The sequence below is a fragment of the Vitis vinifera genome, chromosome 18 (assembly GCF_030704535.1).
Source record: "Vitis vinifera cultivar Pinot Noir 40024 chromosome 18, ASM3070453v1".
Classification (NCBI taxonomy): Eukaryota; Viridiplantae; Streptophyta; class Magnoliopsida; order Vitales; family Vitaceae; genus Vitis; species Vitis vinifera.
Genome location: NC_081822.1, coordinates 31391715 through 31404867, shown reverse-complemented (window position 1 = coordinate 31404867; position 13153 = coordinate 31391715). Strand labels below are relative to the sequence as shown.

General features: G+C 30.1%; 1 protein-coding gene across 2 annotated transcripts; it reads left to right on the top strand.

Annotated features, from left to right (window-relative positions):
* Positions 1 to 7213: 7213 nt before the first annotated feature.
* LOC100260256 (receptor protein-tyrosine kinase CEPR2) lies at positions 7214 to 13153 on the top strand. Of its 2 annotated transcripts, none has more exons than XM_003634541.4 (5): positions 7214 to 7532; positions 7687 to 7813; positions 8218 to 8297; positions 9130 to 11781; positions 12521 to 13153. In XM_003634541.4, the coding sequence occupies exons 4-5, from the start codon at positions 9228 to 9230 to the stop codon at positions 12889 to 12891; spliced, it is 2925 nt and encodes a 974-aa protein (XP_003634589.1). In that variant the 5' UTR covers positions 7214 to 7532; positions 7687 to 7813; positions 8218 to 8297; positions 9130 to 9227; the 3' UTR covers positions 12892 to 13153. The 2 variants fall into 2 exon arrangements, with proteins under 2 accessions (XP_003634589.1, XP_010665363.1); XM_010667061.3 differs by having other exon boundaries at positions 7662 to 7813.

Sequence of the window (13153 nt, the reverse complement as noted above, 5' to 3'; positions counted from 1 at the left end):
ATAATTATTAAAAATGATGCCTAGAAAATAATTTGAAAAATTACTATATCCACATTACAAAAAATACTATTATTCTTTTTTCTGTTTATGCCAAACATTAAGGGATTGTTTGTTTGTTTTTTTGTTTTTTTTTTTTAAATTCTTAAAACAAGTTGTTTTAAAACTTAAAATATTTTGTTAATTTAAGTGCAACGATTTATGATGAAAATTAAAGAAAACGAAAAGAAGAAAAAATATGCAGATTTAACGTGATTCAACATATTGCCTACGTTTACGGGAACAGGGAAAAAGACTTTCACTATATATTAAATTAGGGTTACATAAAAGAGCATTTACGTAACATATTACAACATATTTTTAGAGTTAGACAAAGTTTGTTTTTGGCTAAATAAAAAAAGTCAAAATATTTGATTTTTTTTTTTAACACAAAAAGTAATATGTTGATATCAATTAATATAACTAAATTGAACATTAAAATAACAAATTCACTTTAATTATGTTAATAAATGTCAATAAATTAATTTTATTTGAATAAAAAAGCTAAATATTTTGAAAATTTTTATTAAGTAAAAAAAAACAAATACATTATATTTTAACTTATTATTTTTTTAGATAATTTTATCTTAGTGAAAAAAGTGAAATAATCTACCACTAGTTTCTCTTTTCGCTTTCCAACCTTTAACTTTGGTACACCACAAAATTTTAATTTTCACATGAAATAAAAAAAAAATATATATATATATATATATATATATATATATATATAATAATTAATTTTATAAATATTTTTAGCATATAAAAATAAAAAGTAGTTAATAGTTAATGATATATTAAATAAAAAAATATTGGGATAAGGAATAATGGTGCATGCATCAAGGCAGAATTATTTCAGGTATATATATATATGGGAAAGTGAGAAAATTATTAATTTTGAAATTAAAAATATTCAAATATGAAGAATTTATTAGGGAAGAGTGATAAGGTGTGAGCAGGTGCAGTGGCAGAAGCACATGGAAATCATTGAAAGCACTTATTTATTATAAGTCAAAGCATCTTCTCTCTCATTCCTCCATACCATCATACATCCCCACCTGCAGACACCCCTTCCTTCATCCATACAGCCCTCTACTTGTCCTTGTTGGCTCACGTGTGACCTTCCAATTAAAAAAATACAAAAAATTTCCACCCCCCAAAATATTTTTTTTTCCAAACAAATTGTTTTATTAACCATAACTATTAGTATTATTTTTAAAAATGAATTATAATTTAATTTTTAAAAAATTAAGAGTTTGTTTGAGAACTATTTTTTAGAACAATTTTCTCTTCTCCAAAACAAAAAAAACATAATAAACATATTTGATAATTAAAAATCATTTTCTATTTTTTATTTTTAAGTATAGAAGTTGTTTTTAGAAAACATATTTTAATTATTTTTTATTATTTTTACTTGTTTTCTAAAAATATTTAAAGAAATAATTATATAAACATATAGAATGATTAATAATAAAATACTAGTTATAAAAATTATTTTTAAAATATATTTAAAATATGTTAAAAATATTTTAGGTTTTTAAATAAACTTTTGTTTCACAAAAATTAGAGAATAATTTTTAAAAACTATTTTTCAAGATTATTTTCATAAATAATTATCAAACAAACCCTAAATATTTAAAATCAATCTCAACCACTAAAATTAGTAATTAAAGATAAATTTAAAATAATTTTTAACAATATGCTTTTACTTCTTCTTAGTTGTAGTGGTGGTAATCTTCTTTTTCATGTTAATAATATATCTTTTTGGGGATATTAAGAAAAATGGCCTTTTGGGTTACTCTAAATAATATTGAATTTTTTTTTAGAATATATTATTAATTTATTATATGAATTTCATATTGATAATTCTCTTCCAATGATATCTTTGGGAGATCTTTCTTAGATATTGTAGTCATGTCAAATATTTAATTTAGGACTTACGTGTCCCCATAATCTCAAATAAAATAGTGAATTTAGTAAAGGACTCAATGATTAGCTTACTCCATAAATAATATACAGAAGGATGGCTCTCTCAAATAATATAATCACTATTCCCAATCCACTTGCAGTTTTCATACGCAAGTTTCTAGAGGAAAAAGGAAAAGAGTTAGGTATGTTTGGTTTTGGAGAATTTAAAGGAAAATGCAAGAAAAGAAAATGGAGAAAAAAGTAAAAAAAAAAATAAAAAGTGAAAAAAAAAAAGACCCTAGATGTAAAGTCAATAGATTATTTTTTATATTATTTCAAATTTATTGTATGAAAAAAAAAATCATTTTTCTTAGGTTAGTTTGATTCTTGAAAAGTAATTTTTATTTTTGTATTTGGTTTTTTTATTAAATATATATATATAATTAAAATTAGTTTTGTGCTTTCATATATTTTTTATTTAAAAAATGAATATGAAAAGAGATTAGAGGGATGCATTTAATATTTTATTTTATTTTATTTAAATTTTAATATATATTTATTTTCCATACCACAAAATCTTTTATTGCTCAAAACAGAAAATAAAAGTTATCAGAAAAATGTGTTTGGAATTATTTTTCCAAAATCTCCCATTGAAAGTTTGGAAGCAAGACAATGCTTAAAGGTATGAAAGAAATTTTCAATTGGTTATAATTTTTTTCCCATCTTTAACAAAGTAATAATAAGACCAGAATTTTAAGACTATATTTAGTTCTCATAAAATTTAAAGGAAAATGTGAGGGAAAGAAATTAAAGAGAAAAATTAGAAGGAATGAAAAAAATAAAGAAAAGTAAAAAATAATTTAAAAATCAATAAATTATTTTTGCATGCTACTTTAACTTATTTCACTTGTTTAACGAATTTTTTATATAGATTAAATTTGAAAATATATTTGACTTTTTTTATGATGTCTTATATTGAATAAGAAAGAAAATTTCTAATGTTATATAAGTATGTGCTCATCTTAACCTTATAGATACATTTTTAAGATATAAAAGTCCTTTTGTGCCTCCTTAACCCTAATGTAAGAGTTTGTTTGATCGTGAAATCCTCTCTCAAGATTGTAGAGACTTTAAGGCTTAAGGTGGACATATATAAGAATATGCTCATCTTAACCTTCTTAATGTCTACATGGATGATAGTTAGTATGAATATCTACACGTTGAGAATGAGTAATAATATCAAATATAAAAAAATTATTATTTTTTAGTATTTTTTTTTATTTCCAAAAGTATTTTGACACTCATTCTCATTAATATCATATATTATTTAAAGAACTTTTTAAAACACCCAACATTACTTTTTATTTTTCAACTTTTTGTTATATAATTATGAAATTTTATCTCTCTATCCTTTGGTGCAACCAAAGACGTTAACTAGCTATTACTTTTCCTTTTTCATTTTCATCTTTTTCCTAGGTTTTTTTTTTAAAATTTATTTTTTATTTTTTATTATTCCAACAAAGAAATAAGTGTCTTGTTGAAAATGGGAGAAAGTGGCTCACAAACACCCAAATACAAATGGCATGCCCATTTTCAAATCCCAAGAAGGATAAGCTTATGGAAACCAACAATACAATGAAAGAACATAAGTTAAGCAAAAACACGTAGAAGGCAATCATTTGAGATTTTATTAAAAAAAATAATATGAAATCATTCGATGGATGAAGTATGAAAGACAAACAAGATCTCTTCTTAAAATTTCCTTTTGGTTCCACACATAAAGTCTGCTTTTTAATAATTGGACAATAGAATTCCATGTATTAAACTATCTGGGAAAGGTGACAAAGTAAAGGAGAGAAGAAAACCCAACCCCTACTCCATGAATTATACATGTTCCACCTTTTTTTTGTTATATTAATAGTTATATAATTAATAAGGTCAGTGTGTTTTAGATATATTTTCTATTTAAAATTTTTAAAATTAAAAACATTTATATAAACCTAGAACATTTTATATGAGTATTATAAATTTCTATATAAATCTAACTTTTTTATTGAATTGACTTGTAGGCTTTGTTATTTAAAATGTATGCATAAAATCAATTTCTTTAGATGTATACGATTTATTTCAAATGTCAATCATAATGGAGAAGATGATAACAATCGACTTCCTTATCTGTTCAATTAGTTATAACATCATAATATGATAATCTATGACCATGTTTGATAACTATTTTTAAAAACAATTTTAAAAATTGTTTTATGATATTAGAAAAAAATGTCTATTTGAAACTTGAAATATTTTTAACATATTTTTTATGTTTTTAAATATGTTTTAAAAATAATTTTTATATGTAATACTTTATTTTTAAACATTCTTCATATTTGTATAATTATTTTTTATAACAATCCTCATGAACAAGTAAAAACATTTGAAAGCAACAAAAAGATGATTTCTAAAAATATTTTATTTTTTATTTTCCCGATTTCTTTTTTTTTACGAAGGATAGAAAATTGTTTGCGAAAATAATTATCAAACAGATCCTATAATTTCTAGAGAACCAACACAGTTGTTTTTATCTAAAAACTCTTTATATATATATTTGATTTTCTCTACATCTCTTATATCGACTTGATCATCAAACTATAAGTTTATTTAACTAGTGGAATCTTCCGTATCAATATCTAAATTATTAGGGCAAACAATCAATAATCAAATCCTATTACCAAAACTTTATATTATAATAATAATAATAATAATAATAATAATAATAATATCATATTTCAATATTAAGATACTCATTCCCTAGTTAAAATACAAGGGGAACAAACACACCCTAATCATAAAATACATGGCATTCATTTCCTAATAGTGAGCACTTTGAGAAGGTTAAAGGTCTCAATCGCATAATTAATTTAACTCTTTCCATTTTCGATCCACCCATGTGAAAACTCAACCCAAAAAGGAGGAATTAACCCCAAAACTACAACCTGGAAAGTGATCAGAGCATCAGACCACACTATGAAATTAATTTCTTGTTTTATATAACCCTAGCTGGTGGGTATCTTTAGGTGGAGAAGTGGTCCACAAGAGATACTGAGGTCAGGGTTTTTTTGACTCTTCTTGTGGATCCAATTCACAAATGTCGCTGCCTTTTTCTTATTTCTTATCATATTGTCGGCACTCTCCAACGTGTGTGAACTATGCTTAAACAAATATTAATTGTATTTTTTTATTAGTCCCCTTTTAGCATAGTGTCTATTGACAATATAAGAGATGATGGCTTTGTGTATTAAAAAATAATTTTAGATGTCATTGGATTCTTGAAGAAAATTATTATTTCAAAGATTATAACTTCTTTTTTTCTTGTTTTTCCCAAGTTGAAGTTGGAATTAAAATCAAAATCATAATTTTTTAAAAGATAATATTAAATATAAAATAATTTTTTTATATAAGTCAAAATACAATTTTTATAAATATATATATATATATTTTCATATTGAACTTTTTTTTTTCTTCCTTTATAAGCTATTAAATATTTAAACAAAACTACTTAAGCAAATAATATGTAAGCTTTTATTTCTCGCTTTCTTAGAACCCAATTAAAACAAAACACGTATGTAAATCTTAAGTTTCTATAAAAAATAACGTTTCCTAACATCAATATTAAACTTGTCTACTTTTAAGCCATAAGCCCCTTTTAAAAATTAATTATGTAGGTACAAAACATAAAACATAAATGTTAATCTTAGGCTTCTATAAGAAATAACATTATTAGTGTCATCAATGTTAAACTCTTCTACTTTTAAGTCATACGTTCATTTTAGAACTTAATCATATAAGTACAAAATGTCTTAAGTTATGTTTAGTTGATTAGATATAGGTTGAGATAGGATAAAAGATAGTATAATGTATTTTATCCCATATTTGATTACTGATGAGACATAATAAATTATTTGATCATTTATAGGTATATATATATATATATATATATATATATATATATATATATATATATAGTATTTTCAACCAAAAATGAAATAGAATAAGCAATGACATAATATATCTTATTTTATTTTTAAATTCAGTGTCTATGGGATATAATAATTAATAATTTGAAGTTGAGATATGAGATACACATATCTCGTAAATCATAAATTTAGTTCTAATTTTTGTATTCCTTATTCCATGTAATTTTTATTTCAAATTTGGATTTGGTGGACCAATTAAATTGAGATGAAATCTTGATGGAATTCATAAATTTGGTAAACCAAAATAGAAATGTTTCTTATAATTATTTTAAAATAAGTATTTTCATATTACATAAATTTAAAATAATTTTTTTTTACTTTCAAAATAAATTAATTATAATATAAAATTTAATTGTAGTGCAGATATTAACCTAAATGCTCTTATATGCTCTTATTTTAATTTAATATTTTCACAAAAAAATGTAGCACAAATTTTTTAATAAAAATACATTTTTTGCACATCCAAATAATACCTTTAAAAGATCAACTTATATACACCTTTCCACAGCTTTAAATACAATTATTAATGAAAAATAAAATGATTAAAATGTAATTTCTCAAATTCATTACTCCCCTTCTTAATTGTACACTATGTCTTAAAATTATTTCCATTACTAAAATTGTTGTTATTATTATTTTTCTAAATATGATAATTCTTTTCCCATATTTAAAATTACCTAACTAATTGTCTTATCTTTTATATAAATAGTTTTTTAGATTATAACTTATTTTAAAAAATTTCCTCATTTTCGACTATGCTTCGTGGTTTTTATTTTTAAATGTAGAAAATAGTGATACTTTTTATATACATTTAAAAAAAAAATAATATAAATTTTACATAAAATACAAAAAAGTTATATTTTACAAGCCTAGAGTTTCATCGCAGTGGCACGACCGTGCGACAAACCCTATATGCCTATTCAAGGGTCTCAACCTTAATGTCATGCTTTCTAAAAACTCTGTGCTGACTAGTGTCTGTGACATTATGCATATATCCAAATTATGAATTGACAGTTTCAACCGTTGTTTGATATTTCAAAAATTATATTATGGAAAAATCTCAATTCAAAAGATAATATCAAATTTTATCTATCAAAATTGGTCCCCTCCACTAAGAGTGAAGTATTAAAAGAAACGAAATTATGAAAGGAAGTGCTTTGTTTTTCCACCATTTTTGTCATTTTTCTGATTCTCCTCAAAGCAAATGGTGAATTTCAAATTCTCGGGAAAAAGAAAAAAAAAAAAACACCTCCATTAATAAATGAATGCTCTTTTCTCCTCCATCATTGCAAGTTTCCATTGTGCCCATTCCTACATTTCCGTGCATGTCCGCACATTGATTCCCTTAACATCAGATATTTTCACTCAAATTCCTCACCTTTTACTTCTTCTGAGGATTTTTATTTACTGAATTCTCTGTTGACACACCTTTTTTTCTCCATGAAATTCTATGTTCTGTTCATGTGTCTGTGTTCTTCAAGGTAGTTTCGACAAACCAAGATTTTCGCGGAAAATTCATTCCCTGGGAGTCTGAATTTTCCTCTCTTGAGGAAATTCTGGGTATAGATACATCTTCTTCTTTTTCATTTCTTTTTTCCTTTTTCTTCTCTTGGTGGTGAAGAGGCCATATTTTCCCGGAAAGTTCATTTTGCTAATAGTTCAATGATATACTCATTTCTTTCTTCTCAGGAATTTTTGTTTTTCCCTTTTTCAGTGAGGTGGCGAAGAACCCGGATTTTGCCGCGTATTGTTTCCTGAATTTTTGGCTAATTCCTGACTTTACTTCTTAGGTGTTTCAGTTTTCATTTCCAATTCTCAGCAACCAAGCGCTTCTATTTTCGGTATTTTCTCTCTCTCTCTCTCTCTCTCTCTCTCTCTTTGTTTTTTCTTTTTCTTTTTTGTACAGCAGTTCTGAATTCCCGCTTATAATTGTGCGCTTTACTTCTTCTGGATTTGAATTTTCATTTTGATTTCCTTGATTCTCAATAATCAAAGGCTCTGTTTCTCGAGAAAATTCTAGTTATAAACACAAGCAGCGAAGAACCAAAGGTTTTTCAGGAAAAATCATTTCTTGAGTTTTCGCTTAAAGCATTCACTTCACTTCTTCTTCTTTCCTAATTTCATTTTCCAAATTCTCAGTGACCGAACACTTCACTTTCTCTACAAAGTCCTGGTTTTGTTTTTCTTAGTATTCGAGGCCAAGTTTTTCTCGGAAATTTATTTCCTGCATCTTGTTTTACTTCAGATCAGTAGCAGCTGGCACTGAGAGCAAGGAGCTTCAGATTCCAAACATTATCCGGATTTGGAACTTCTCTGGATTCTGCGGTAAATATTATCTTAAGTTTTTAATTCACACAGTTTTCTTTTCGGATTATATTTTTTTTATATTTTAACTCTAATTTACTCAATGATATCTATCATAAATTAATCATATAATTGAGAGAACAGTGGGTTTGGGTTTCGGAATTGTGCATAGAAATGACTGGCTATTGCTATTAAATTCTGTTTGGTAGGTGAGAAAATGAAAGGGAAGGAAAAAAAACAAAACTCATAACAAAATTAAGCCAAAATAAACCTTTACTCCTAATCATTGATAGGTGAATGATTTATAGTTGCACTGGGAAATGGACATGATTGTTACTATTATCCTCTGTTTGGTTCCCGAGAAAATGAGGGAAAGAAAAGAAAGCCTTAAATGTGTCGTGTTGAAATAAATAGCCCAGCTAAGCCGAAATAAATCTTTTGACTTTTTTATTATTTTCTCAGGTCGTAATCATTCATAGATGAATAATTCATAGTTGTTGAGAGAAATAGAAATAGTTATTGCATTTAGCCTGTTTGGTTTATGAGAGAATAAAGGAATATTGAAACGAATAACTCAACTAAGCCAAAAAATAAATATATGTACGATCTTACGAGGTCATAATCATTGATTTGAAATTTTCTCAGCAACCAAACAGATGGTTATTGATTTGGTTCATTCTTATTATGTTAGAAGATTTTAAGCAAAGTGAGAATGAGTAGTATAATGAGTAGCTTGGAAGGAAGACCCTCTGTCATTCTTCAATAATTGATGCTTTAAACCTCAGCTTTGTCTCACTTTTAGTATTATTTATCGTGTTGTAATGATTTGTTTGAATGTGTTTTTTTCCTTCAGATCTTCTCAGCCATAATTGTGGTTTTTGAAACCATAGAGATTCTCACATGGATCTGGCAACTGGGAAATGACCTTTTTTGCCCTCCTTAATTTTCCCAATGGCCAAACACCCGCTTTCCTTCCTCCATTTCTTGCTTTGCTGCTGCTTTTTCTCTACCCTTTTATCACCTTCCCTATCCTCAGTCGAAGTTGAAGCCCTCCTTCAGTTCAAGAAACAGCTGAAAGACCCCTTACATCGTTTGGACTCCTGGAAAGATTCAGATTCTCCTTGTAAATTTTTCGGGGTCTCATGTGATCCAATCACTGGACTAGTAAACGAACTCTCACTCGACAATAAGTCTCTGTCGGGTGAGATCTCTTCGTCGCTATCTGCACTCCGAAGCCTCACACATCTTGTACTTCCTTCAAATTCGCTTTCTGGATATCTACCTTCGGAATTAAACAAATGCAGCAATCTTCAGGTGTTGAATGTGACTTGCAATAATTTAATCGGAACAGTTCCCGATCTTTCAGAGTTGAGCAACTTACGGACTCTGGATTTGTCGATAAACTACTTTTCTGGTCCATTCCCGTCTTGGGTGACAAATTTGACTGGTTTGGTTTCTCTGTCCCTTGGGGAAAACCATTATGATGAGGGTGAAATTCCTGAGAGTATTGGAAATTTGAAGAATTTGAGTTATATCTTTTTTGCACATTCCCAGTTGAGGGGTGAGATTCCAGAATCGTTTTTTGAAATTACAGCAATGGAATCGTTGGATTTTTCTGGCAACAACATCTCAGGGAACTTCCCCAAGTCCATTGCCAAGTTACAGAAACTTTACAAGATTGAGCTCTTTGATAACCAGCTCACTGGAGAGATCCCACCAGAGCTTGCAAACCTCACCCTTTTGCAGGAAATTGATATTTCTGAGAACCAGTTGTATGGAAAATTGCCTGAAGAGATTGGTCGGCTGAAGAAGTTGGTGGTTTTTGAATCATATGACAACAACTTCTCCGGAGAAATCCCTGCAGCGTTTGGGGACTTGAGTAATCTCACAGGGTTTTCCATCTATAGGAACAATTTTTCAGGAGAATTTCCAGCAAATTTTGGCCGATTCTCTCCGCTGAACAGTTTTGACATATCTGAGAATCAGTTTTCGGGTGCTTTCCCAAAGTACTTGTGTGAAAATGGGAGATTGCTGTACTTGCTTGCTCTGGGAAACCGATTTTCTGGGGAGTTCCCAGATTCTTATGCCAAGTGTAAATCTCTCCAGAGGTTGAGGATAAATGAGAATCAGCTCTCCGGGGAAATCCCAAATGGGATATGGGCACTGCCTAATGTACAAATGATTGATTTTGGTGATAATGGGTTCAGTGGAAGAATATCTCCAGACATTGGGACTGCCAGCAGCTTGAATCAGTTAATTTTGGCGAATAATAGGTTTTCGGGTAAGCTTCCATCTGAACTTGGCAGCCTTGCAAACTTAGGGAAGCTCTATTTGAATGGCAATGAGTTCTCTGGAAAAATTCCTTCTGAATTAGGTGCTTTAAAGCAGTTATCGTCTTTGCATCTTGAAGAAAATTCGCTCACAGGATCAATCCCGGCAGAACTGGGCAAATGTGCTAGGCTGGTGGACTTGAATCTTGCTTGGAATTCTCTCAGCGGTAATATCCCTGACTCATTTTCACTGCTGACCTACTTGAACTCTCTGAATCTCTCTGGGAATAAGCTTACAGGTTCACTTCCAGTCAATTTGCGAAAATTGAAGCTAAGTTCTATAGATTTGTCTAGGAACCAGCTATCTGGAATGGTTTCATCGGATCTTTTGCAAATGGGTGGAGACCAAGCGTTTCTTGGGAACAAGGGGCTCTGTGTTGAGCAAAGTTACAAAATCCAATTGCATTCGGGATTGGACGTTTGCACTGGAAACAATGATCCAAAAAGGGTTGCTAAAGAAAAGCTGTTTTTGTTTTGCATCATCGCCTCGGCCTTGGTTATTCTTTTAGTTGGATTACTGGTTGTGAGTTACCGGAACTTCAAGCACAATGAGTCTTACGCAGAAAATGAATTGGAAGGTGGGAAGGAGAAAGATCTAAAATGGAAACTCGAGTCTTTCCACCCAGTGAACTTCACTGCAGAGGACGTATGTAACCTGGAAGAGGACAATCTGATTGGAAGTGGAGGCACAGGCAAAGTTTACCGTTTAGATTTGAAGAGAAATGGTGGCCCTGTGGCCGTGAAGCAACTATGGAAGGGAAGTGGAGTGAAGGTTTTCACAGCAGAAATTGAGATTTTGAGGAAGATCAGGCACAGGAATATCATGAAGCTTTATGCCTGCCTCAAGAAAGGAGGGTCGAGTTTTCTGGTGTTGGAGTACATGTCCAATGGTAACCTCTTTCAGGCCCTTCACAGGCAGATTAAGGAAGGGGTGCCAGAACTGGATTGGCACCAACGATACAAAATCGCACTGGGAGCAGCAAAAGGCATTGCTTATCTACACCATGATTGTTCACCGCCTATCATTCATCGAGATATTAAATCAACCAACATTTTACTTGATGAGGAGTACGAGCCCAAAATCGCAGACTTTGGGGTTGCGAAGATTGCTGACAATTCTTCTACTGAATCTTATTCTAGCTGTTTTGCAGGGACTCATGGATACATTGCACCTGGTGAGTTTCAAAACTGTTTCTGTTTCTGTTTCCTTATCAAACAAATGATCTCATCCTAGGTTTAGTATTGCAAAATTTTACATGAAAATGTACAGGCCCTTAGAATGGTGATTAAGCAACCGAGCCAGAAAAGTAAAGGTGCCTGCCACCAAACCGTTTGCCCCCTGTTTCAAGCCTTGGGCTTGTTTATTCTTAAGTTTTACTTCACTTTAACAGACTGAATTTGTGAATCTAGGATGGGCCGATTAAATTTCATGCTGTTTCCCTTGGATTGAAGTTGATCTTAGAATAAATTTCAATTGGGTTGTGGTGCTTGATTTTCAGGCATCTCTCCTCTGCATAGTTTGTGTTTACTTGAAAATAGCTTTAATTCGAACCTGTTCTTGACTCTTCTCGACTCGTCTCTATTTGCATAGAAACTGTCTTGATGCCTATTTATATTGCAAGACTACCTGACCTCAATAAGACTGCTGAATTAAACAGACTCATTGACTGATATGCTATTGTGAGTTAGCTTCTGGCATGTATAATCCAAATTATTGATAGAAAATCATCAAAACCGAATCTAACAGCTTTAATTCTTCAAGTATCTCCCTTAGCCTGAAGATGGTAGATGGTTCCTTACTGATCTGTATATGTTTGTTTTGTACAAATCCCATCTTTCTGTTATAGATTTACAAATTTGAATCTGGAAGACACAGAATTACTTTGTTATCTTGATGCTAATGTTTCTTTGCAGAGCTGGCATATACTCTGAAAGTCACTGAAAAGAGTGATATATATAGTTTTGGCGTGGTTCTGTTAGAATTAGTTACTGGTCGAAGACCGATTGAAGAGGAGTATGGAGAAGGAAAGGATATTGTTTATTGGGTTGGGACTCATCTCAGTGACCAGGAAAATGTGCAAAAACTTCTTGACCGTGACATCGTATCTGATCTCGTCCAAGAGGACATGCTTAAGGTCTTGAAGGTCGCTATCCTTTGCACCAACAAGCTTCCAACTCCACGCCCTACTATGAGAGACGTTGTGAAGATGATCATTGACGCTGATTCTTGCACGCTCAAGTCTCCCGAAAGCAATCCAGAAAAAAATGTAAAGCCTCTTCTCTAGTTCTTCCCTCTGCTAGTAGTTGCTTGTGTTTTTTCTTTTCTTTTCTTTTTTTCCTTTTTCCCATATGAACATCAAAGCTAGTCTTTATTTGCTTTATGCGTATTGGCCACATGTGGAAAACACATTTGGGTTCTTCTATGTACAAGTAGAAGCTTCAACGCTTGTATGAGATTGGTTTTGTGAACTACATATAGCTGTAGTCTGCTTTGGAGCTTAGAGCTGTTTTTGTTTATAAAAATAAAGCTTCTGTTGGATTCAGGAA

Excerpts from the sequence above, each read along its gene's own strand:
- LOC100260256 (XM_003634541.4), top strand. The coding sequence starts at position 9,228 with ATGGCCAAACACCCGCTTTCCTTCCTCCATTTCTTGCTTTGCTGCTGC. Across the intron at positions 11,782-12,520 it reads TCATGGATACATTGCACCTG|AGCTGGCATATACTCTGAAA; the intron begins GTGAGTTTCAAA and ends GTTTCTTTGCAG.